This window comes from Pteronotus mesoamericanus, unplaced genomic scaffold (assembly GCF_021234165.1).
Source record: "Pteronotus mesoamericanus isolate MK-2021 breed Mesoamerican mustached bat unplaced genomic scaffold, CSHL_Meso_final contig_20, whole genome shotgun sequence".
Lineage (NCBI taxonomy): Eukaryota > Metazoa > Chordata > Mammalia > Chiroptera > Mormoopidae > Pteronotus > Pteronotus mesoamericanus.
The window spans coordinates 89,650,661-89,676,441 of NW_026555085.1; the positions used below are offsets into that span (position 1 = coordinate 89,650,661).

The following is a 25,781-nucleotide window of genomic DNA, read 5'->3' on the forward strand; positions in this document are numbered from 1 at the left end:
TTAAGATTTTATTTATTTATTTTTAGACAGAGGGGAAGGGAGAAAAAGGAGGAGAGAAATATCAATGTGTGGTTGCCTCTCATGCATCCCCTACAGGGGACCTGGCCTGCAACCCAGGCATGTGCCCTGACTGGGGATCAACTGGCGACCCTTTGGTTCCCAGGCTGACACTCAGTACACTGAGCCACGCCAGCCAGGGTGATCCTCTCCCAGGATTTAAAACTCTTCAGTTTTAAACTCAGAAATTATTTAATGGTGTTTTTTTGTTTGTTTGTTTTTTTGCAGGGGGACCAGAAGTTTCCTAGAAGTAAGTTAGACTAGAGATGGCTGAGGTTAAAACAAACAAACATTTCCCAAAAGCTGCCTGCAAGACTCAGTTTTGTTGGGTCCTGATCTCAATCCAAAATAGTGATGGGATGGCTGTTGAGGGGCACGTAGGAACTCCTAGCCACGCCTCCATACGCATGAGTGGTGACTCTGTCACTTAGTTTTCTAAAACATTCTGCAGATTAGAATCAACTAACCACTCAATCTAAGGAAGGTTAAAGGTCACAGAACATTTGTGTTCTTCCAACACCCTGATATTTCAGACTCTGAAGTCAATATCCTAAGGCCTAAAAATGAAGTCTTAACTATATGCAATGGAAATAACTGCCAAGGCCTTAAGTACTAATTACTTGTGAGTTGCAGCGCAGTCCAACCTTATTTTTATTGCTGGGTGCTCCAGTTCCAGGGGTAGAGAGAAAGAGCACATAGTCCCTGGTAGACCTTAAAAAAGGAAAAGGTGCAAAATAAACAGAGGCATCTTTGAGAATGATTTCTTGGCCAGTCCAGGGGATAACAGTTCTCAGCATGCACGGGTCCCCAGGACTTTGGTATTTCTGTTTCACTTCAAGGTGCTTGAACTGTAAAGAACCTGAGGTTTTGGGGTTAACAGAATCATGAAACAGAACTTTTCTCTTTAGATTTCAACATTAGGCATCTTTGGAAACAGGATTAAATGCAACTTCCTGTGTTTGGCAGCTGTGGCAGCACATCTTATATAGTTCAGGAGTTTAAAAAAAAAAAAAGCAACAACAACTTATTGGCCCAACCAAATGTAAAAAGTTCCATAACTGTATTTTCAAAATGGTTTACGAAATGTTGTATTAACCAAGGAAGCAACCAGACTGTTGAATCAAATAGTTGTGCGTTTTTTTTAATTTTTAATTTTTTGCAGGTGAAGTATAAAAATAAATTGTGCAACTTGCCACCTGGTGGAAAATAGAGCCAAGTTTGGCTCTAGCTACTCTCTCCCATTCTTGCAGGTGATGCCCACCTTCCTGCTTTGTGCCTTTCCTTAGTCCAGGGCAGTTCTGGGCAGGATGATGGTGATTTCCTTGGGTGCTAGCTGGTCTCAGCAGTGCCCAGCAGTTATTTCGAGACCAAAGGAGAATGCAGGTGGCTCTATGCAGGAGTCTATTTGTGTGTGTGGGCGGAGGGTGGGGGGCTGTTTTTGTTTTCCTGGAGACTTCTAGAAGACCAGGAAAATATCTTTCAAAAAAAAATTTTACTGCCCCCGTTGCTGCAGATTATAAATAGTCCACTTTCATCATTTGTTCCCCACACAACCTTTCAATAGTTCCCCTTCCACCTGCTTGGGTGGGCAGGAGGGGCAGAGGTAGTGAAAGGAGTTGACCTTTTTTGAATATTCTAAGGTGGTGTGGCCCTTCCCCTGTATGAGCTCTGCTCATCCTAGCAGCAGCCCAGGTGGTAGGCCTTATGATCCCATTCTGTGGATGAGGGAAAGGCTCCGAGAGGTTCAGTGATTTGCTCAAGGTTACCAGATGGCACGTGGAGAGATTATTCAGTTCAAGTCTTTCTAGCCTGAAAACCCTTGTTTTTCCTTTATAGTATTCTCAGACAGGTCTGTGTTTATACTTAAAATGACTAATTCTTTTTTTTTTTAAGTATACACAGTGTTCACAGGGTGCCAAATGAACTAAAGAACCAAACAAAACATTTGCTTCTCTGGCAATTTTAACACATAGTAATATATTGATCATCTCTCCATTTGTGTTAGCTTCCCTTAAGATCACTGGTAAACAGGAGATATTTCCCAGTTGAAAGCTGAGATAGGAGAGGTGGTGTTTTCTGTTTAGACTGGAACAAGAAGTTGCTGCTGGTTGCCAGTCTTAATGATTCCTAGTAATTGAGCATGTTACGTTATTTAGTCAGATATTTACTACGACAAAGGGCCTTGTAATTCTACCAGTTTCTGATGTGTTTAGTAAATCAAAGTTCCGAAGTATCAATCCAGAGGTAAACATCCATAGTGATATTATGAAAGAATTTGATTTCAGGTTAAAAATACGGTTTTATAGTTTTCTATATGGTTCCATACTTTTCTGAGAGATTCAAATTCTCATGTGCAATACCTGAAAAGCCATGGGGGAAAAAAAAACCCAAAAGCGATTTGGATTAAGTTCCAGTATAGTTAGATAATTCACCTTTCCCAGTTTCTTTACCGTGGAACTAAATTGCGTTTCTGACTTCCACAGTTAGGAGAAAGTGAAGACTGAAGAAAAATCTCAGATGCATAATGTGGTTTAAATGTTTAGAGAGGAAGAAAGGAAATGTGAATGTGGTGTATGTGGAGAGATTGCTCCTGAAAATATTAATTCTCTCTATTCATAGTTGTGTGAAAATAGAAAGTTTTTAAAAGATTACTTCACCTTGTAAATTATTCCAGCTGTTTTTCAGTTGTCTTTGATTATCTCTTTAAAATTATATAATAAGCAGCATTTCAGTCTTTGTTCACCTGAAAGATTTGTCCAAAATGTCTGTACCATTCTTAGGAGCGTTAATCATCCTTCCTGCTGGCTTTGATATTTTCTCAGTTTCAAACTTCAGTGTTTGTTATATTATCTTTCAAAATATTTGGAATTCTACAGGAAGGCACTATTGGAAACAATTTCCTCTGGGTGAAAAACCTCAAGCTAAAATAAATCGTTGCCTATTTAGGCCAGACCTTGTACATTATTGCCAAACATTTGTCCATGATTTAGTTATTCATTTTGTAAATATTTATTAAGTACCTTCTGTGGCCTAAGTACAGGGTGGGGGCGCCACGCACTGGGAACTAAACCCTTTTAGTCCCTATCCTCATGGGACTCCTCATCTAGTAGGGAGGACTATTATTTTTTCTTTTTATACTTGCTTCTCAAAGAGGCAGTATTTTTCCCTTACTGACTAACAACAATCATTTTTAAGGCTTCTGGACAAGCCGGTGCACTGCATCTAGCTACTTCTGAAATTCAGCTGTGGGCTTTTTTCCTTCATTCTCTTCTGCATTCAACATCCCCTCATGCCAATATTGAAAATCTTAATAAAATTGTATCAGAAAAGAATTTTGGAATAAGCTGGTTGGCCTGATAGTGGCCTAATTGGATTCCAAGGCTTTCTGTGTGGTGTTATACCCAAGTCCTGGGGGTACAGTGTGTTCTCCGGAATGCTTGCTTCACACACATCTGTCATTGGAAAGAACGAAACCGAAATAGAACATCTTGTAAGCAGGATATCCTCAGTGACTACACTGGAGAGAAAAATCAAAATCAACCCTAAAGGCACCATTATTATAAAATAATTTTTTAAGACAGCAACTGGTGGAAGTTTCTCTCTGTCTCTCCCCCCCTCCCCCCGCCCCCGCCTCTGTCCCCCTAGCAATTAGGTGTGTAAACCAAGGAATGTTAATCCTTTGCTTTTCAGTGATTTTTAAATGGTTTCCTGCTTAATTTAGACAGGATATTTCCACCTCTTAGACAACACCAGCAAAATAGACTGTCCCTAACCCTCAACAGTTTTACCCTGAACTTTACCTCAGAACTTGGAGACCGTTTTATGCCGTGCCTGTCAGTCGCGTGACGGCTCAGCTGTCACAGTGTGAGCCCCCCAGTCACCGCCGTGCCTGTGCTGTCATGACATGCCGTGTTTCTCCCTTGGAACGGATGGTTGCTTGAATGGTATGTCAGCCTCCCTCACAGATTGTAAGCCTCCTCAGGACAGAGGTCAATGCATTTGGCACACTATTAGAGGCCCAGGGCATGACCTTGTTTATAATAGTGGCTCAGTAAATTAATTATGAATGAATGACTGCATTTCACAATAAGCAGATTTTTCTAAATGCTTTTTTTTTTTTTTAAGAGTTTTGCTCTTCTTTCTCATATTGTCTGAAATGCACTTCTCTGTGGTAGTTCGTCCTGGTAACTGTCTATATGAGAGGCTCTGTTCTTTACGTCTCACCAGTGACATCCAAGCCACTCCTGCCCATTTTGCTTCCAGAGCTGTGTATATTCCCACTTACAGTCCGAGCCGCCTGCTGCGGCCCTGTTCACATCCCTTTGCTGCTGTCCTCGCCTCCTGACTTCCCGGCCAGTCCTCGCCACCGCCAGGTGTCCAGGCTGTCCTCCCCACCCCAGGTGCTGGTATTACCCTGGGGGAATTCCGTCCCCATGTGCTCGTCTCTTCTCTGGCATCTTCACTCTGTCCCTCCTCTCCAGGCTCTTGCCCCTCAGTCCGTAAACAGTGCCCCCCACACTTTTGAATTTAAAACAAATAGATAAACAAAAATACTTTCCTATATTTGATGATTCTGAGTACAAAAGAAGTCCAGGGCTCTTCATTGCATAAAGTCTGCCTCCTCCTAAGTGTGATCATCCTTGAAGAGTTTACTTCTGGTCCTCAACTGCTGCTTTTGCTCAGATGACTATCTCAAATCACCTCAACACCGACTTTTTTGCTAGTGTGCCAATAATGTGTTTCTGACTCTGCTGAACATCTTCCCCTGAATTTCCTGCCAACACCTGGAGTTCATGGTGCCTGGACACAAGCCATAGGTCTTTCCTCCATGTCCTCTTCTCCTCCTGACATCCCACCACGTCCTCAGAGAGGTTCAGGCCACGTAGTTCACCATACTTCTCTAGGGAGCACGTCTGTTTCCTTACTTCGTCCTCGATGACCCTTGGGTCCATTCATCATTTCCAACCGATTTTTACTGCTCTCGTCCAAGTTCAGACGCCTGGATTGTCACAGTCACCTCTTATCTGAATGACAAGGCTATAAATCAGGGCACCTTGGGGACTCTTTATGACTAATTGACATAAGTTCTCCTTCCACCATCCTGCCTTCCATTGTAGGTGCCTGCAGATTTCATTTCTGCCTTGGGAAGAGAGTCCCGGATTCTACATGGGGCCACCAGTCTCTTCACAGATGTCAGTGTTGGGAGCTTACTATGCCTGCCAAGGGACTGTTGGACTAGGGACAAGGTAGCCACATTATATGGAGACTCTCAGGGCTCTTATTTATCTACCAGCCTATTGACCTGAAGATTCAAATTTAGTGTTTTGTTTTAATAATACTTCTCTTACGTTTCATCCTCTATGACAATTTTTAATAATTTTGTCTGATGCAAAATTTAGCTGCTTACTTAAGTCATGAAATTGCATTTGATTCTATTTTACAATTTATACACACAGTCTGCCAACTTCTTCCCTAAAATTTCATCCTCATGTGCTTGCTCAGCATAAACCAAGTGGTTAGTGACCCAGCAGAGGAAATGAAATTTTCTTTTACTTGATGATGTGTCCACTGGAGATGTATCGACTTTTTCTTCCTTTTCACAAACACAGCACACCCTCCACATGCCAAGACTCTTGGAAAGGGAAGAAGGGTAGAAAGTTGGTTGGTTCCTTTCTTATTTTCCATCTCTGTAGCAGACTTCTTGCTATTCTTAAGCACAGCCATCATATCTGTTCATAGACCCTTTTGCTTGTAATAGTAACAATGATCTTCAAAACTCAAGATGCTTTTGCTTACATTAAAATTGATTTTTCCATTCACAAAGTGACCCTTTTCCCACTCAATCAGCATTTCTCTAAGCCCCAAATATGAGTGGCATTATTTAATCTGTTGAATATCCTGCAGCAAGTCTAGGGGATGTTGTTCGTGTCAGTGCATCAGGATGTCACACAGCTGCATAAACACACTCTTGTTCTGAGGCCTATTGGCCACAAGTTGAAACTCTGAAGTTCTCTGTGAGGGCTTGCAGACAGATGGAAGTCTTTAGTAGCTTTTCCCTTGGGGAGTTTAAAAATAATGGCTGCCTCCGTTAGAAAAACAAGTTAAAAAACTGATGGTATCAAATTTCTAAAATTCATGCTATGGTAAATAAGGATTCTGTGCAAATGACCAGTCAATATAAGGGAGGTGTGCACTCTGCCTGCATTCAGCATGAGCTGGACTGTTGACGACACGGACAGAGTCCTAGAGGGCAAAGCAGTGCTTGCCCAACTCTTGGATTAGTCCAAGGAAGTGGCTGGGGGTGGAAGTAAGTTATTATTCATTAGGGTTTTTGTCTTGCCTTCTCTTAGAGTAGAGCCCTATTCCCACCCATGAACCTTTGACCCATTTTGTACAAAGGACACTGCAGGCAAATGGTTGACTTTCAATCCCATTTACCATCTGTGACCTTGGGCAACTTGCTCGTTCTCTTTGGGCTTCAGGTTCCTCATTTATAAAGTAGAAATACTGACAGCACTTACTTCACAGGGTTGTGGTGACAATTAATGAGGTAGTATTCATGAAGCACTTAGAATAGGTCCGAATGTAACCTAAAGTTTGATATATACAGCACCAAGCAGTATAAGAATCATAGAAATTTTAAAGTGGGCAAGAGCCTAGAGATCATTTAACCTACTTTCCTAATTTCAGCAATGAAATATTGGGGTCCTTGCTCAAGGTCACAGGGCTAGTTAAGTAGCAGAGTGAGGTCGGGGACTCGGCTGTCTTCTTGGCTAACAGTTCACCATCTCAATTGGACGGTCAAAACCCAGAATGTTAACTGAGATTTATTGCTTGTCCAGATTGTGCAACGTCTTCTTTGCTTTTTGTTCTACAAACAGAGTCTTACTGCTCTTTTAGAGTTACTAGGAGGTGCTACTGGTTCACCATGAGTTCAGCTGTCATATTCCAATGAGGACAGGCCTGTACTGTTGGGGAAAAAAAGACTTCATCAAAATCAGATGACCGAGACAATGTCTCTGCCATGATTTAATGGTTCGGAAAGCCACATAGCCTTCTTAGGTCTCAGTTTCCTTATATATAGGACTTAAGAGTGTGTGTGTGTGTGTGTGTGTGTGTGTGTGTGTGTAAATATAAAATGTAGAACTATTAAACTTGATTGTTCATATACATGGTAATGCTGTACTCAATGTTTCTGTGGATTACGTGGCTCAGAACTGCTGCTTGCTCTATTATGTGGAGTAAGAATAAACATGAAGCTGTCATTATTTACTGAAAATAAACTTCTCCCCCTTTAATCTTGCTTCTAATTTAGCACAGCTTCAGGGTAACCTCAAAAGATGGCAAAAAGGTAGGTTAGCTCTCCTAGAAACCTAGTAAGGGAAAGGAGATATTATTTACATTTTCCAGGTAAAGAAAGTGGTACTGGTAGCCTTTCTAAAAAGAAGAGCTGCTTATAAAGCTCACCATTTTCAAGAACTCTGTTATCTGAAGTCTTGCTAAGATAGCATTTTTCTCATTTTGTAACTAGGTAGCTTCACTTTGAAATGCCCATGTATTTAGATGACTCTCATATATGTCATGTTCCGTGTGAGAAGACAGGCACAAAAGAAATGCTGTGTACCACACTAAGCTGAAGTTCAAAAACGCATACAACAAGTCAGTGGCGATGGAAGTTACAGCAGTGGTTATCTGGGGGAATGGCTAGGAGAGGGTAGGTAGTGACCGGGAAGAAGCAGGAGCAAGCTTCTGGGCCCGGAAATGAACTAGACCTTGATCTGGATGGTGATTGCCCGTGCAGAATCGTTTACTTTCTGTGTGTATGTTTTACCTCAAAGTTTATTTTAAGAAAGCTCCATATTATTAACTGTAATGACAGTGGGAAGTACTGATCTTATCCCCAGTCCCTTTAGAGAACTTTATAGTTTCTTTCAAGCGACAGAAGAACGGAAATTGGCAAATCTGCAGGCCCGTTGTAAGAGCGGTCGTCCTCTGAGGGGGCCGTGCGCCTTCTTTTGACTCTGGTACAGCAACGTTTCTCACAGTCTATTATTTTTCTTTAAATTCAATTTTCTGTTTACATTCTGTTCTTTTTACTCTTGCTGGATTTTAAAAAGATGATGGCTAAATAATTTAAAAAATATTTTTAGCCTTGACTATTACCTTACTGCCGCTTATTTTTTAAAGGAACCATTATCTGAGGAAAAGCAGTTTCCTTCTGTACCAGCTAAGGTCATTGCTAACTCTAAAATTCTCTTATTCTCAGATTTTTAAGTAGTGATAGATACATTTATGTATAGAAAGTTTAGAAATTTTCTAATTCCTTTTTAAAATTTCACAATTAACTGCGTCCCACATTAAAAAATGCGACTTTAGCCGTCTGTTTTTGTCTTTTTCGTATGTATCATCGTCTCTGTTAGGAGCACAGCACTGTGATAATGAGAACATTTTTCTTGGCATTGTTTTAAAAGGTCAGCCGCCCTTGGCTGCTCTGCTCTCAGGCCATTCTCTCTTTGATTTCCACTGGAAAGCCTGCTCATCCTTGTGGTCCCAGTTCAAGTCTCCCTCTCTCTGTGAGAGGTTCTCGAGCCAGAGCTACCCTCTCCCTCCTGGGCGGCTCTTCTTTTGCCCTTGTTCCAGAGCCTCCCCGCCTTGGGCTGGCATGATGGACCATCACCCTGTCTGCTTCCCCCGCCATGGCCATGCCGTGGGCTCTCTCCGGGCGAGAACCCTGTCTATGACCTCCCTGGACCATGTGGGGTGAGTCCCTGCCCCAGGTTAAGGCAGTAGGTAAGAGGCCCATTACTGGAGGCAGCCAGGCCTGACTTCTGATCCAAGCTCAGCCCCTTAGTCAGCATGTCACTTGAGGAAGATATTTATTCTTGACTCAGCCATGTAATTTAACCAATAAATATTTAGTTACTCTTTTTCTATATGCATGCGTGCGCGCACGCGCGCACACACACACACACACACTATCCCTGATGCTGCGTTAGATGCTTAAGTCTCTGCCAAACTCTGTTTTTCCTTCCCCAAAATGTGACTAATAATTGTATTTAGAGCTACTGTGAGAATTAGCATGAGGCTAATAGTGCAGATAGAGTGCTTAGCACAGTGCCTGACACCCAGGAAATAGGCGATCAATTCTTCTATTAATAAAGCGCTCATGATTTCCACTTCAGGAGAGAATGGAGCCCAGGGTGGGTCAGCGACTAGTTCGGTGCTGAGGCCTGCCCAGCAGACCCTGCCTGCCAGCGGGAGCCGCGGGGTTTGTGTCCCCGCCTTGTGCCACTCTTCTCCTGTCCCCCATGGGGTGGGGGGTGGGGAATGGATGAGCCAGAAAATGCACCCTCCTTTGTCATAAATACATTTAAGTCCTTTAAATGTACTTTTGATTCCCAGATAAAATGTTATTATTAAAACCAGTTCAGCTTCAATGATTTCAAAATAAAGCACAGGGAACTTTCTAGATTTTTATTCCCAAACTTGCTATTTCATGTTAGCAGAACACAGTACTAACCCGAGGCTGGTGTGCGGTGGGGGGAGGCGAGTTCAGCGCTCTCCTCTGCGTGGTGTCACAGGAGCTGGGGGTGAGTGCTTCCTGCTGCCATTCTGAAACCAGACCCGCTGTCTATGCTACTGCAGGATGTTGAACACAACTGCCTTGTTGGGTCTATCACATGCTAAGAAGTACTGAAATAGCAGTTTGATGACCTGCAGATATTCTCGTAGTAATAAAATACTGGGAATTTAAAGTATTGATAAAGGGAGATTTTGGAGAGAAAAATGGCCCATTTTAAAGCATATCACTTTCCAATACTTCTTGGAGCAGAAATCTTTACTGTTGACAAAGGACAGTGTGCCCTGAGGTTCTCTACAGCTGATATCCTCTCCCTGTGAATCTCCCAAATCCTCATTGATCACCATGCCACATGTGTTATTAACAAAGGAACTCTGTTTTAGAATAGGTTTACATTTGCAGAAAAGTTGCCAAGATAGGAGAGGGTTCTCATCTACACCCAACTTAGTTTCTCCTTTTGTGCATATCATATCAGTATGATACATTTGTTACAATCAAGGAAGTTGCTTTGGTGCATAACTATTAACTAATCCTACAGTTTACCAAGATGTCACTAGTTTTTCTCAAGTGTCCTTTTTGTTCCAGGATTCCATCCAGGATACCACATTATATTTATTCATTATGTCTTCTTAGCCTTTTCTGGTCTGTAAGAGTTTCTCATACTTTCCTTGTTTTTAATGGCCTGGACAGTTTTGAGGTGTTTTTCATCAGGTAATTTGTAAGCATCCCTCGGTGTGGTTTTGTCGGGTGTTTCTCTCATGGTTACAGTGGGGCTACGGGTTTTGAAGTATGGTTCTCATCACATCATGTCAAGGGTAGATGCTGTCGATATGGCTTCTTACTCGTGAGGTTAATCAAGATCACTCTGCCGAGGTGTGTGTTAGGTTCTTCCACTGTAAAGTCAGTCACTCCCCTTTCTTTGTTGTGCTGTTTGGAAAGAAGTCATCCTGTGTAGCCCACGTTTAAGAAGTAGGGAGCAAAGCCCCACCTCCTTGAGAGGGAGTATTTATATAAATTATTTGTAATTCTTCTGTACAGATTTACCTCTTCTCCCACATTTCCTTATTCAATGTTTATATCAGTACAGACTCATGCATATTTATCTTATATTTTGGATTATGATCTAATACATTACTTATTTTCTTGCTCAAATTGTTTCAGCTTTGGCCTTTGGGACTCTTTCAGTTGGTTCCTGTGTGGCTTTGATATACTTTTATATTTGAGCACTGGCTTACTTTCTAGCACTATGACATGCTCCAGGCTCATCTAGTATTTTCCTTGCTCCAGCTCAGGAGGCAGCCATTTCTGTAAAGAGATTGGATTCCTTTTGTTGGAGAGCACTGTTAGAACCCAAGACCTGAGTGCTTGCTGTACTCACAGGGGTATTGTTGGTCCTGGGTCCTCTGAGCAAACAGAGCTAGGAAAAACGTGTGTATACCCAGCCAAAGTACACATTGTCTGTCTGTCTATCTATCCATCCATCCACCCATCCACCCACCCACCTATCTTTCTATCTATCTATCTATCTATCTATCTATCTATCTATCTATCTATCTATCTATCTGAGCTCTTTATCTGTGTGGCCAAACAAAAGGTCATTGTGATGTTTCCAACCCTAATCTAGTACCACCTGGCTCACTCTAGCTTCCCCCTTGCTTACTTGTAACCTTTCTTTCCCAGAGTGAGAAACCTGGCTCCCGATACTCACTGCTCATTTGTTCCATTCCAGAGTATATGTATACAGTTTCAGCTCACATCCCCATGTAATGACTCACATTTTGATTTTTCTGTTCCTTTTCTCTTCCCTTCCACTAGGGATTTGATCCAACCCAATGTAAACACTTACTATCAAGAGAGTAAGAATCCCCTTTAAAAACTCAAGACAAAGATAACCCTCCGACTTCCTTAGAAGCCATTATTCTATCTCGTCTGAGATGGCTCTCAGAATCAGTTTACTCTGACCTTGTTGTCTACTTGGTTTTATGCCCAGAAATATGCCCTTGTGTATGACAACACATTTCCACAGTCATTGTGCCGGTCAAGAGGGAAGCCTCACGTAAATGTAGGATAGAAAGTTATAGCATGCCTAAGCACTGTTCTAATGCTTCTTTGCCATATGTTCTGTGCCTTTAAAGGACAAGTGGCAGAATTTTAATGGAAACACAAACTTTAATGCAAGTTTAAAATGCAGTGATAATATTATGTAAGCATCATAAATTACAAAGACACAAATAGCCTGGAAACAATATTTTAAGGGAATAAAGGTTGGTTTTGCTCATCAACTACCTCATTCAATCTTTCCATCTGTCACCTTCTGTCACTGAGGGAATGATTTGATTCTTGTTTTTCTTTGTTTTTTTTTGTTTTTGTTTTCAGGAGAAAAATAAACTATTCTTGAATGGTTCAAGTTCAAAGCAGAATTTTTATGGAGTGTCAGGGAATGGGACGTGGGTTGAGAAAAAAGAGAACTAGGATATGTGTCTGTAGCTACAATGGTGAATTTGAGATGGAAACTTAACTTCCAGTGTTTGTAATAGTCAGCCCTTCTATATTTCACAACATTAAAAATGTTCTGAATTGAGCCCTTCAGCATAAAGTCTCAATGAAGAAGAAATACCACACATTTAGTTCCTCCCTGGGTTTTCCCCGAGTCTAAGGAAGGCAATTGGACAGGAGTGGAAGTGAAATAAATAAGAATTTTACTCCATTACTCTGGCTTAGCTTCAAAATCAGTCTGTTGTACCTCTCCCTCTGCCTGTTGCATGGTGGCCAACATGGGAAGGGTAAAGTAGGTTAGGAGCCATACACAGAAGAATTGGCATTTCTGCCTGAAATTCGAGTAGGCCTCAGTAGTGGGAAGAATGGGATTTATCCATCTTGTTTGGAAGGAGTACTCATAAGGATTTAGGCATTGATGTGTACTGATTGTCTTCTTTCTTTCAGCTTAAGAGTTTCCTGCTTCTTGGTATGTCAAGTAATTTTGATCGAAACTTAGACATTTTTGTATTATGTGATAAGACTCTAAATTGTACTGAGACTTTTGTTTTAACTGGCTTTGTCTGACATCTCTCCAGTAAGTGAAGCACGGGTTGCCACCTCATTACCTCCAGGTGGAGGGGAAAATCCAGGTTCCCCCCTCGTCCTATGTTGCTCCCTGGTGGTGGCCATGGGGGTGGTGGTAACTCCTTGTTACCATCAGGCGCAGTGAGGTTTTCAGATTCCCACCTGGTCTCCACTGACGCCACAGTGGGTGGGAATGGTCTTGTTCCCACTGGGAAGTGGCCTGACACCACCCCGATATTTCGGGAAGGAAGAAGGGAGAGACGCCTCATTACTGCCAGGTAGGAACACCTGGCATCACTCTGCCATCATTCTGGGTGTTGGAACTCCTTGTTAGAGGTTCGTGAGGGTAGAACTCTAGTGTCACCCCTCAGCCTTTGCTGACATGCAGGGTTATAGTTTCTTTCGTGGCGATTGGCTGGAATAGAGTGGCTATTATTTATAAGTTTCCTGTCTTGCTAGGCTGCTCCTTTCCTGCTCCTTTGGCTTTTGTTGAGGCTTTTTTGGTCTGTGAACATTGGTGTTTCTGGGTTGGCGACCGCTTCAACTATAAGTTTGGTATATATGAGACGAAAAGAAAATCCAAGGATCTCACCTCCATGTTGTTTCTACGGGCCTGAGATCCCAGGCTGGTCTACTTGGTTTTCACCTTATGGAGTCTTCTTATGTTGGTTTTATGTGTAACACCCTGGGTTTTTTGGTTGTATTTAACAAGAAGAATGTTTAAAAATAAGTCTGCTTCATTTTCCTTTAAGAAGTCCTTCCCATTCCATTTTTGTTTTATTTGTTTTGGGGTGGTTTTTTTTTTCAATATTTTGTTAGGAAAATTTTGAAACTGAAACAATTGTACAGATAACCACCACCTATCCATCACCTAGATTGAACACATAACATTTTGCTATATTTTACTTTGTTGTATACAGGGTGGGGAAAAAGTAGGCTTACAGTTGTTTGTGTGGAAAATAATATAATATTTAATAAATTATAGTACAAGAAAAAACTGTTTCACAGACTTACAACTGTAAACCTACTCTTGCCCCATCCTGTATTTATCTGTCCATTCCATCTAACCATCCATGTACTTTTAAAGGATATCAGTGCACTTCACCCCTAAACACATCAGCATGAGTGTTATTAATTAGACTTCACTACTTAAAGGTTTTTTTTAAAGGTAAATTTCACATAAAGTGGAACGCACAATATCAGAAGTACCATTCGATTGGTTTTGTACAATCCGTCATGTACGGAGATCATTCCCATCCTCCGGAGAAGTTCCTCTTCTCCGCCTCTTCTCAATTCTTACCATCATCTCACTCCCACGAAGCAATTACTGTTCTTCTTTTTTTTCTTCTTCTTTTTCATTTTTTCTTTTTTTGGGGGGGGAGGTGGCCATAAGTTTATTTTGTCTCTTTTAGAACTTCCTATAAATAGAATGGCACAGGGTTCACATTTTGCATATTTCTTTTTTCCCCCAGCAGAATGTTTTTGAGATACAAGCATGTATGTCTCAATGGCTCTTTCTTTTAAATTGCTACGTGCTATTGCACTGCAGAAATAACACTATAGTTTATCCAATAGGGGCTGTTTCCAGTTTTTTTTGCCATTAAAATTAGATAGTTGGGGTAATATATCATCATTATCTTCCTTCTGCTTTGAACATAGTAGAAAGCGACATGGATTTTATGCCTTTCTTCTGATTAATAATACGACTAAAGTGCCTAAAGATATGTTCTCTCATACACAGTACCTACATTTTCCATGTATTTCTTCTTGGTAGTGATAGATGTCAATTATTTCAGGCTGAAAACTTTTTTGTAATAAAAGCAAAAGATAGTTTAAGTATTGTGAAAATTAGAATTTAGGTGCTTGGCGCTAAGTTTCAGTTGGTGAAGGAGAAACCATAACTATAATATTCATTACCGAAAATGCCAAACTAGCCTATGGGGAAACATCATAGTTCAGAAGTACTTAGGCTACTCTATTTCTGCACAAAATACTGACATAGCTGTTGCACATGGATGCAGCTGTCTCAGTGACCCACATTTGTCTGTGCCTACCTATTAAATAAGCCTCTTTGTTCTCTATTTCCACAAAATGATAATCGAAGGGGACTGTAATTTCTGATTGATTTACACAGATTGGTATCAGGGGAGTTCTAGGAAATGGGCAAAATAAACTTTATGTGAGGTTCCAGGAAAGTGGGTGTGCTTGCTATTAATAGTGCAGGAAGAAATAGGTGAGGTTGTTTCAAACTGGTATTACAGCTTTTCTCTGACTTTCTTTTTCTTCATGCAGTTGATGGACTGGACAAAGCTTCGGTAGCAAACTCAGATGGCCCAGCAGCAGGTTCCCAAACACCTCCTTTCAAGAGAAAAGGGAAACTCTCCACCATTGGCAAAATCTTTAAGCCTTGGAAATGGAGGAAAAAGAAGACCAGTGACAAATTTAGAGAAACCTCAGCAGGTATGAATATCAGAACTTTTTTAGAAGAGAAGATAAATTGTTAAATTCATCAAAAGGTAAAAAAAAAAAAAATTGTGACTTGCAGGTTTTTTCCCCTGGGAAAAAATTAATCCATATTTATAATGACATTATTTCACTTAAGGATGAAACCACTTCGAATTCTGATTTGCCTTCTTTTTCTAATCATTTCGGCTTTCTAAAATAGCCTTATAAATATATACTTGTAAATTCATGTAAAAAGCTGATGTGTAGGTAAGGGGAGGTAACATGGAAAACTAGAAGTAGACATGTTATTTGCCAATGTTGTAACTGCAAGAATACATGCACACACACATACACACACACAGATACATATCTATCTACTTAGTTCCAGTAGCACAATCCTGTCTGTTAACTTAAAATTTTTTAATGTCTTCTTTGAATGTATTTGTTCTGTGGGAAAAATCTGAATGGATGTATACAAGAAAAATTTTGCTACATTTATTGTTTAATTTTAAATTTCCATCACGTCTCTAGGACTGGTCTCTGTCTTAGGGGAGTTATAACCCCACTGGTGTGAACATTTTTTGTTATTTTTGTGGATTGGTTAGATCTTAAGAATGATATCGTGTAGTACCTTTTGTACGGACTCTTGGAGGAAGCTCGCCTTAAATCTCAGGCCAGAATTCAGCCCAACTTAAACAAGTTCAGTATCAGTGGTATTTTGTTAATATATTTTAAGTTTAGCTTTTTCTGTGCTTATTGTCCAAAACAGTCACTTCATCAAAATTCCTAATATTGTCGTTGTGTTTCTAGGGTCGTAGAGCATGTCTTACAGGCCGGCGCCTTTGGTTCTACAGCTGTGAAAGACGATAAAAAATATACAAGTAGCATGAGGTCACAGAACACGGGACACTAGGCTTTCCTAAAAAAAAAAAGGTTGCCGATGCATTCACAGCTATATAGTTTCTTTGAGCATTTAATATTTTAAAAGAAATTATGATATATCAGGGATTTGTTTCAAAATAATCCTGGAAAGGGGGTGAGTACTGATGAAAGAAGACTGGCCACAAGTTGGCAATTGTTTAAGCTGAGTAATGGGCATGTGGGGTTCACTATTCTCATCTCTCATAGATATTGGGAAATTTCCTTAATAAAAAGATAGAAACAGAAAAGAGACTTGGCCTAGAGGGAAATAATGATATCTTGGTTATTGAATCCCCTTTAGTTCCTAATTGGCTGCTTGGATTAAGAGGCAGTAGGAAGTAAGTGGGGTAGAGAGTGGTGTGCTGAGTGAGGGCCTCTGGGTTCTAGTAGTGTCCTTGCCACCAAGGTGCTGTGTGACCTTGAGCAAGTCAGATCAGAGTTTAATGAGTTGAGTTCTAAGGTGCTTTCAATTCCAGATTCTATTGTCAATCCTTGACTCCTTCTCAACCCTGGCTGGGCACTTGTTCGCCCTTGTTCTTCGGTTATGAGTGGGACTGCAGTGACCTTCTTAAGTGTCTCCTCTCATGGTTCCTTAAGCATTGGGAGAATATGGCTCTTCTCGTTCCCATGACTACTGAAGATGGGAGTAGGGCTCTGGACAAAAGCATTAAGGAGATACTGAGAAGAGAGGATGAAAATCTCTTCAGTTGTTTCTCTAGCTCTTTACCTAAATCTGGGCTGCTAATGCTCCCTCTCTTGAAGTAGGAAAGACAGCGACAAAGAAATATCTCCTTCATCTCTCCTTGTCACCTCTGTTTAATTACTTTGACAGTAGGGAGGCTATAACATATTTCCACCAACTCTGAATATTCAAGAAAAGTGATTGTAAACAGCCGTAAGTGTTATTTTACGTATCCCATATTTTCTGAGGATAGCCTGGCCTTCTTCGTATTCTCTTTCCTTTTTAAACTCACGCAGGAGTTTAGTCCTGACTGGTGTGGCTCAGTTGGTTGGGCATCATACCGCAAAGCGAATGGTGGCCAGTTCAGGACTAGTGCCTGGGTTGTGGGTTGTCCCCGGATGGGGCGGATGTGAGAGGCCACCAATCGATGTTCCCCTCTCACACCACTGTTTCATTCCCTCTCTTCCTCCCTCCTTTCCCCTCTCTCTAAAAATAAATAAATAAAATATTTTAAAAATTCACACAGGATCTTGTATAATTTTAGCTCCAAGAAGTTTTTGGTGGATACCATATCCTTAGTTCCTAAAGACTACCAAACTACATTAAAAACCTGAAAAAGTCATTAGATGACTCATTGTTTTTTTAAATCAAAATTGTGACAGAATAAAAACGAGCCACGTAGATGTGTTAACAATTCTTTGTGAATTTGCCTCCTACATTTACTTGCACATTTTTTTAAACCCACATTATTACTAATGTTTTACTTGAATTTTATAAGAGGTTATCAAGTGTCCCATTATAAAGTATTTTATCATCACCTTCAATGTATGTTTATTTTAAGGCTTAAATTCCTGCTGAGCTTTGGAATGTATAAGTAAAGCCTAAAATAAAGGGTAGCACAAAATGGTAGGTCATATTCTTTTTTCACATCGAAGAAAGATGTCACATGCAGAGAAAAATCGATGTGGTTGGAAATAACCAAGAGAAAGGCATTTTCTTCTTTTCATAAATTATGTCAGAAACAAGGAAATCTAGCTGTTTGGATATGACCAAGGTCATGTGCTATCTGGCAAACTATAAAGTATACCTTAGGCAACACCCACAATATCTTGGGATATGAAAGAAGATGAATTCCTTCCAAGAAAAGTAATTCTTCTATGTTTTTCCTTCTCTTAAACTCCTGGTTTTAAATCACAAGGACATGAATCTTTCTCTGTTCCTCTACACAGTGATTAATACCACTTTTCCTAGCCTGGACTTCTGCTGTAGGAATTTTTCATCGGTAGTAGATGGGATGCAATGCTGATTTATAGATGCCATTGTAATAAATGCCGTTGTAATCACATGTTTACTGTGGTGGTAGGAGGCAGGAAGGATCCTGTCCTCAGCCAACTGTGGTGGTCTTTGGGTCAGCTATATTTTGGAAAGTCGTCTTGTCCTGTAAGGTGGGCTGGGCCTGAGCCCCAACCTCCAGTTCCCTGGCCTTGTTTTAAGCAGAAAAATTACCTGTATTCTCACCTCTGGTTTAGGCTGGTCTGTAGGCTGCTAGGCCCTAGGGCAGGAGAATAGGCCCCTCTTCCATTCACTTTCCCCAGTGCCTCTCATCTTTACTTTTCCTGAGTGAGAGGGCCACCTAATCTCTAGATTGTGCCCTTCTCTCTCTAGAACACAAAATGTCATCTATACTCTTTTTTCCTACATAATCATTTCTTTCTTTTGGGGTGGGGGGGATGGGAGGTAGGGGAAGACTCCTCTCTCTGGATCTTTAAATATGCTTTCATCTCCCCAAGACTAAGAATACAAACCCCATCTCCACACAGATGTTCCTCTAACTTCTGCATAGACTGCTACTCTCCAGACCAAATGCCCTGAAAACCCAGCCTGTATCTGCTCCCACTTTCTCCCCACATTCTCCTTCCGCTTCCCACTGTAGTCACCCCAGCACCCAGCACTGCCCTAGGGTTACCCCAAGCCTCCTAATCATGAATTTAGTATGACTCCCTCATGTTCATCCATTCCAACCTCTACATTCGCCATTACTGATGAGTTCTTTCGTGATTTATAGAAAGTGTCACTGTCTTGGCTGTCTTTGACTTTTCTTGCTCTCTTTTGCCCCTTCTCATCTCCCCTGAATCTGTGAGGCGGGGTTGCTACATGTCTTAGCCCTTCTCATCCTTTGACTGTGTCTTTCCTCATCGCACTCTATTTTCTTAGTAGCCACGTCCCTTCAACCCCAGTTCCAGCTGAGGCCCAGGTACTTCTCCCCAAGCACCTGCTGGACAGCACTGCCTGAGGACTGCGTGTCCACACAAAATCCATTCCCACGGCCTGCGTATTTCTACACTGAGCATATGGTACGTGCCAGGCACTGTGCTCAAGCTGGGCCCTCTGAAGCAAATAAGCGAGCAAGGGTCCTGCTCTTGCGAAGCTTTCATTCTAGAGAGGCAAGCTACTGATCAATGCTATGAATGAGCATGGAGAGTGAGGGACGTGGGAACAGGAAGTACTGTGTACAAACATGTTCCAAACTAAAACAGATCCCTTGCCAACCCCAGCTATCCTGGCCATTGCAGGTGTGGCTTTGTGTGGCATCCAGATGTTGAACCATGGAGTTCTTTGACTTCTCCCTGCCTGCTACCATCATCCTATTCGGCTAGTTCCAAAAACCACTTATTTGTTTCCTCCTAGTTAGAGGGTCTCTAATGTCACCCATTCCTCTCAATCCCCTTTGTCTTGTCTTCCTCACTCTCTGTCCAATTATTGCAGGTAGCCTCTGTGCTGTACTTAGTCATTAGCTGTACTCGCTGTAGAAAGCTATGGAATGCTAGAGAAGGCAGAAGGGGCTGGGTCCTGACAGGAAGCCCACGAGGAGGACCTGACCCAGCTGGTGAAGCTGACAGAGAGGATTCCGGATGGCTGTCAGGAACCGCAGAGTAAGCAAGATGATACTTTTCCAAGTTTCAGGCCAGGCAAGTAGCACAGTGGGTACCTCGCACCAAAATGGCACATGTTCCAGCAGGTCGGGTAGAATGACAGAACATCCAGAGGCGTGAGGTGGGGAAGTCCCAGCAGGCCTTTGTGGCCGGGGCATTCTTTCCACACTTGGCAGTGTTCTTGGGCAGATGGGGATGGGCATACGGAAGCAGAAAGATTCTGATAGGGCCCCCATTCTTTGTGTTTTTTAGGAACTAGGACAGGAAGTTACCAAAGGATTCAGGACAGAAACTCCCTCTAGAAAGTGGAACACAGAATGGTCTCGGGAGTAGCCTCCCCTGACCCCACCCTCAGGGCTGGGAGCTCCTGTTGTTCGCATGTCACAGCCCAGGACCTGGGAGGGAGGCGTGAGCAGAGGTTGCAGGGACTGGGGGAAACAGGTAGGCACAGCACCCACCTCTCCCCTCTCCCCTCCAGATCCTCCTGATGCCACCACGAGGGAGCCTCCCACAGTGGAACTTTGGTCTGTCACATCATACTCAAAAAGTGTGACTGACCCCATGTGGTCTCCTAAATGAATCCCAGGTTCCTCAGCTCTCCTTGGAGTAACCCAAACTGACCCTTGCTGACATTTCTCTGTTAGTCACAGCCTTGAACTTCAGTCACACAGGGTCACCCACGGAGCATGCCCTAAGCCTGCTTTGACCCCAGGCCCTTCTTTTTGCCCCTCCCTGTTCCTCTGAGCACCTTTTTCCCACAGCCACACCTGGGGGAAGACTCCCATCTGTACGAGGGTCAGAGCACGTCTCTTCATTCTGAAGATGTTGGCCTGGATTCTGCATCAGCTGGGCAGGAAGCTCCCCTCCTTTGCACGTACTGCTGTTGTGACGTAAATATTTTGACTTCTTTCCCTGTTTCTGTGTCTGCTCCTGATTTACTGTGTCAAGTGTTGAAGGGCAGAGACTATCACACACATCTTCGCTCCACTTCAGGGGCTTTATGTAATCATTTGTACCTGGTGTGTACACTTTAATGTGCCTTGAATTGCATATTTAGTGACCATCCACTGTAACTAAAAATAGAGCACTGGGTGCTTTAGAACTTTATCAAAGAGACTGAAGATTTAAAAATCAATAATGGAAAGAAAAAGAGAGTAATGTAAAATACCAACCAGATACTTATGTGCCACAGTGACAACCATGTGCAGTTATGAAGGAGCCAATAAAATAATTAGGGAAAAAATACTTTTCTCTTTTGCCCGTACTTTTAAAATCAGTTATACTTCTAAATAAAGAAAATCAAGACAACTTACCTTCATTAAAATTATGACTTTTTTTTGTTTTGTTAGCCGTGGGGAAGGAATGCCAGTTTAGATTTTTGAATAACATCATCGCAAGTTACTGGCTTTCTACAAATCAGAGTAACTTGTAGAGTCATCTGGTAAAAAAACTTTAATTTACTGAAGGTGCTCATCATTTCCTAATCATAAGAATGGCTAATTTTTACTGAATGCTATTATGTGCCTGGTCCTGCTCCAAGACCTTTATTGACAGTAACTCATTTAAGCATCAAAACTTAAGAAGTTTAAGTGCTACTATTATTCCAGGTTTATTCATGAGAACACTAAGACAGGAAAATTCAAATCACTTGCCTAAGGAAACACACCAGATAAGGAAGCAAAGGCAGTATTTTAACCTGAGCAATCTGGCACCATAGCAATACTTTTGACCATCACACCAGATTGCTTCTCTAGAAGATACCTCCTTACCTAAATCAGTAAGGACTGCTCACTGGAAGATAAGTCTAATGCATTGGTTTGCATCATATACTACAGTTTTTGCTGTGAGAAGGCTTTGTTCTCATGAATTATTTTGGTTCTTGACTGGCTTGATTTCCACAGTGTACCCATAGAAAAATGGTTGGCAAGGATCAAACCTATGTTTGGTCTTCATAAAAATAGTATTCTCTGTAACCACAGAGGCGTAACATTGCTGCTAGGAATGATTTTGTATACCTTAGAAAGTAGGGCAAAATGAGAGGATTTGCCCAGGGTGGTATTAAAGACTGGCCTCATTGCAGTAATAAATGATATCATTTTGACTTTATTTATGTCAGTCCTCTCAGAAGATGGAAGTACCTTCACGCGTCATTCACCCTCACACCGTATCGGAGGCAGAGAAGAGAGTCTCTCTCTCTTTCCATAACCACACAGCACAGCCAGGCCCACAGAGAGCTCCTTGCTTGTGTTTTAGTCAACACGCACTTGTCCTCTCACATGTTCCTGGGGCACCTACCTCTACGATGTGCCAGGCTCAGTGACAGGGGTGCCACAGGAAACCAAAGGGACAGAGCCGCCTTCTGTGTGGCGGCGCTCGTGTGCTAGTAGGGGTTCACAGAGAGTAAACCCAGTAAGGTAGGTAGTATGTGAGGACGCGAGAAGAGAAAAAATAAAGCAAGAAATAGGGAACGTCAAGAGGAAGTTGCAGTTTCAAATAGGATGGCTAGGGAGACTTTATCAGGAAGGCAAACACCATTTAAGCAAAGAGGAGAAGTGGGAAATTCGGAAATCCTATTAAATAACCACATGCATTTCCTCTTTTCTAATAATGGCGTTAACACACTTTGAAGGTGGTCCATTATAAAGTTTTCTCTATCCAATAATTTCACAGTTAAAATACCCCACATACAGGAACCTCATGATTGTTAATTCTAATATCTGTAGGGGTGGGCAAACGTAAGTTTACAGTTAATACAATAATTATACAGTAATTAAGAAATAATAATACACGAATAAACTGTGTGTCCCTTACTCGCAGCTGTAAACCTACTTTTGCCCACGCCTTTACCATCGGCACCATGGCTCCTATCAAATCACGTAATTTCACTCTATGCGATTCTCCCAGAAGAGGAGTGGAAAGCCAGGAAAGAGATTTAACTCTGTAAAGAAAGTTTGTTATGGCTTCCTTTCTTAAATTCAAATCCAGGAACCAGGTTCTGATGGTCCATCAGAAAGCCACCTTCATGGAGTCCAAGTTTAGAATCCCTCGTTTGTTGGTGCTGTTTTTTGGTGGATCCAAGCATCAAGTCCCAAAGCACAAAGAATGTGTTTGTGAGTTGAAATAATGATGCACTGTTGCCTGTGTCTTCAAACAGTGCCTAACTTACATGCCAGCAGCGTCCCCAGTTCTCCTTTGTTAGATTACTTGGAGGGGCGAGAATGTAACCAAGTTAATTTACAAAAGTCAGTTTGATCCACAATACACCGGAATCCTAATACAATTAAGACTTATCCAAATACAGCCAAACACTGTTAATTGTTACTATATTAAACCACTTTCTGAGTCTTCAATTGAGGTTGTAAAGGACTTTATCAGTCATGTAAGTCTGTCTCAAGGGTAGAACCTCCCCACCCCGTCTCCAGCAACCCTGAATACAAATGGTCTTTTACATTGACCTGAAACAAATTCTCCAATTTTTCTAACTATCTCCTGGTACTAACACTCTCTCTCTTTCTCTCTCTCTCTCTCTCTCCCCCCACTCACATTGTTCATGATGATCCTTCTATCTTTTCCTAAAGTTCTTTCATCCCTTTGATCTATTTGCAATTCACTTTCTCACCATGGAACCATACTACATTGTCCAGGTTATTCAGTGAGTTTTTGTTGAATACAGGCCCAATGCAGCGTGTGCTGGAGACAGAGTGATGAACAAGTCTGGAGAGGTCCCTGCTCCGATGGAGCCCACAGTGTAGCCTGTGGGTCTGCCCATACTTCGTGGTCCCATTCTTGGCTACTTTTATTGCTCAGATAGCATGATGACTTGCCCCCAAATTCTTATTATTGCACTTAACTAACCTCATTTTTACTGCTTAGAATCACATCTAGGCTAGGAATGCATCTTGTTTTTAAAATAAGAATTTATCAGTAGGAACTAAGTATCTTGTAAATGTCTAGGAAAGTGAATGTTGCCCAGTGATAATTTATATTATTGATACATTTCTGCTCCCATTCTACTTTCTACATCTGTGAATTTCACTGTATTGAATACTTCATTCATATGAGTGGAGGCATACAGTAGGCATCCTATTCTAAGTGTTTTATTTCTCTTAGCATAACGTCCTCAAGGTTCATTCATGTTGAAGCCTTTGAAAGCATTTTCTTCCTTTTTCAGACCGTATGGTGTTCCATTGTGTGTATGTATAGGTATCCCCCACTTTTCAAAAATTCACTTCGCATCCCTTCGCTTTTACAAAAGACCTACATTCAGTCTTTTGTGAGGCAAAAAGTGAAAATAGCATTCAGCACTTGTTTTGCAGCAGCAGTTACAGAGGCGGCACACCCCCAGCAGGGAGGGGGCCCACCAGGCTCAGCATCTGGGCGTCAAACCCCGGAGCTTCGACCTGAGCCTGTGAGCATCTGGGCTTTATTTGTGCGTTCCTGCGTTTACTACAGGTTAGTGTGATTTTAGGTGTAACCTGATCATCCTGTCTCTCCTGCAGCACTCTTTTTTTGCTTTGTTAAGACATAATTTATATACCACACAATTCATCCATTTAATGTGTGTGATTCAATGGTTTTTAGTAATCAGAACTGTGCGACCATTGTCAGTATCAACTTTAAACATTTTCATCATCCTTAAAAGAGATTCCACTCCATGAGCCATTGTTCCCCATTTTCCCCCAGAACCCCCAGCTCTGTTTTCTCTCTCTAGGTTTGTCTATTCTCTCTGTTTCATGTAAATAAAATCGTATAATAAATACATTGTCTTATGTAACTGACTCTTTTTATTTGTCATAATATTTCAAGGTTTGTTCCCATGAGACGTCAGAAATTAAGTTCATTTCATTGTTGAGTAATATTCTCTTGTATGAATGTATCACACTTTATTCATCTATACGTCGGTTGACGGACATTTGAGTTGGTTCTATTTTTGGCTATTATGATTAATACTTGCTATGAATATTTGCATGCAAGTTTTTGTGTAGACACATGTTTTCACTTCTCTTGGTTATATACCTAGAAATGGAATTGCTGAGTCACATGGTAATTCAGTGTTTCACATTTTGGGGAACTGCCAAGACCATTTTCCCCAGCAGCTGCACAATTTTACATTCCCACCAGCAGTGTGTGAGGGTTCCGAGTTCTCCGCACTCTGGGCAACATTTGTCATTATCTGTCTTTTTTATTATCGCCATCCAGGTGGGTGTAAAGTAGGACCCCCGGCACTCTTGGTTCCTCTTTTTCTGCCTTACTTTTTAAATGTCCATAGTACATTTTACCTTCTAACAGTTACAAATTCTGTCTGTTGTTTATTATCTGGTCCCCCTTCGGACTAGATTATAAATTCCATGAGAATAGGGATCCCAAAGCAACTAGAATAAATCATGCCTAGCTTGTGTTCAGTAAATGTCTGTAGAATGGATGAATGAATTAATGAAAGGCTTTTGATGAGCCTTATGCCGTCCCATAGATGGGGTGTTTGCAAGTGCATGTTTCTGACTTGGAAAATGCTGGAATTCCGGGGGTGGGGGCCGGAAAGAGAAAGACAATACTTACTTTTAATTCCTCCTTTGTGTTCCTATCACTGAGAACTGCTTAAGAGCATTAAGGAATCTTCAAAAGCCAAAATAGACAAGATGAATACTTCACCAAATTTAATGGGCAGGGCAGGTGCTGGTTCCCTTATGAATGGATGATGAACTTAAGGAGCCCCTATTGTCTGTGCAGTATGGCAGTGTGTCAAAGGTTGCCGTAGCGGCATCGTTGACACAAAACGGAGGCGGGCGGGGGTTCTGTTTAGTTCAACTATTTTCGTGAATGTGTATTTTATAACTGAACCTAATCAGACCAAATGAGTGTTAGAAATTCTGTGAACAGAGAGATAATGTATAATTTTATCATACATTCTTAAATTCTTTTATTCTGTTTTCCTAAATATACATGATGCTATTAAAATACATTTTTCTCTATATGCATTAAATATGAAGGAGACTATTCCTCTTCATTTTTTTTTTCCTCCCAGTAGAGTGAATTTTTTCTTGGTTCAATCTTTCTACACATGGGTGGATGGAAAGAATCATTATGACCCTACCATCTTATT

General features: G+C 41.4%; 1 protein-coding gene across 3 annotated transcripts in view; it reads left to right on the forward strand.

The window, feature by feature from the left end:
- The window catches only part of PHACTR2 (phosphatase and actin regulator 2), a 156,937-nt gene that overhangs the window by 73,037 nt on the left and 58,119 nt on the right, over window positions 1–25,781 (forward strand). For all 3 annotated transcript variants that reach the window (XM_054570060.1, XM_054570059.1, XM_054570061.1), the window contains exon 2: window positions 14,993–15,160. In XM_054570060.1, the coding sequence (XP_054426035.1) occupies window positions 14,993–15,160 (168 nt within the window). The remainder of the gene's footprint in view (window positions 1–14,992; window positions 15,161–25,781) is intronic.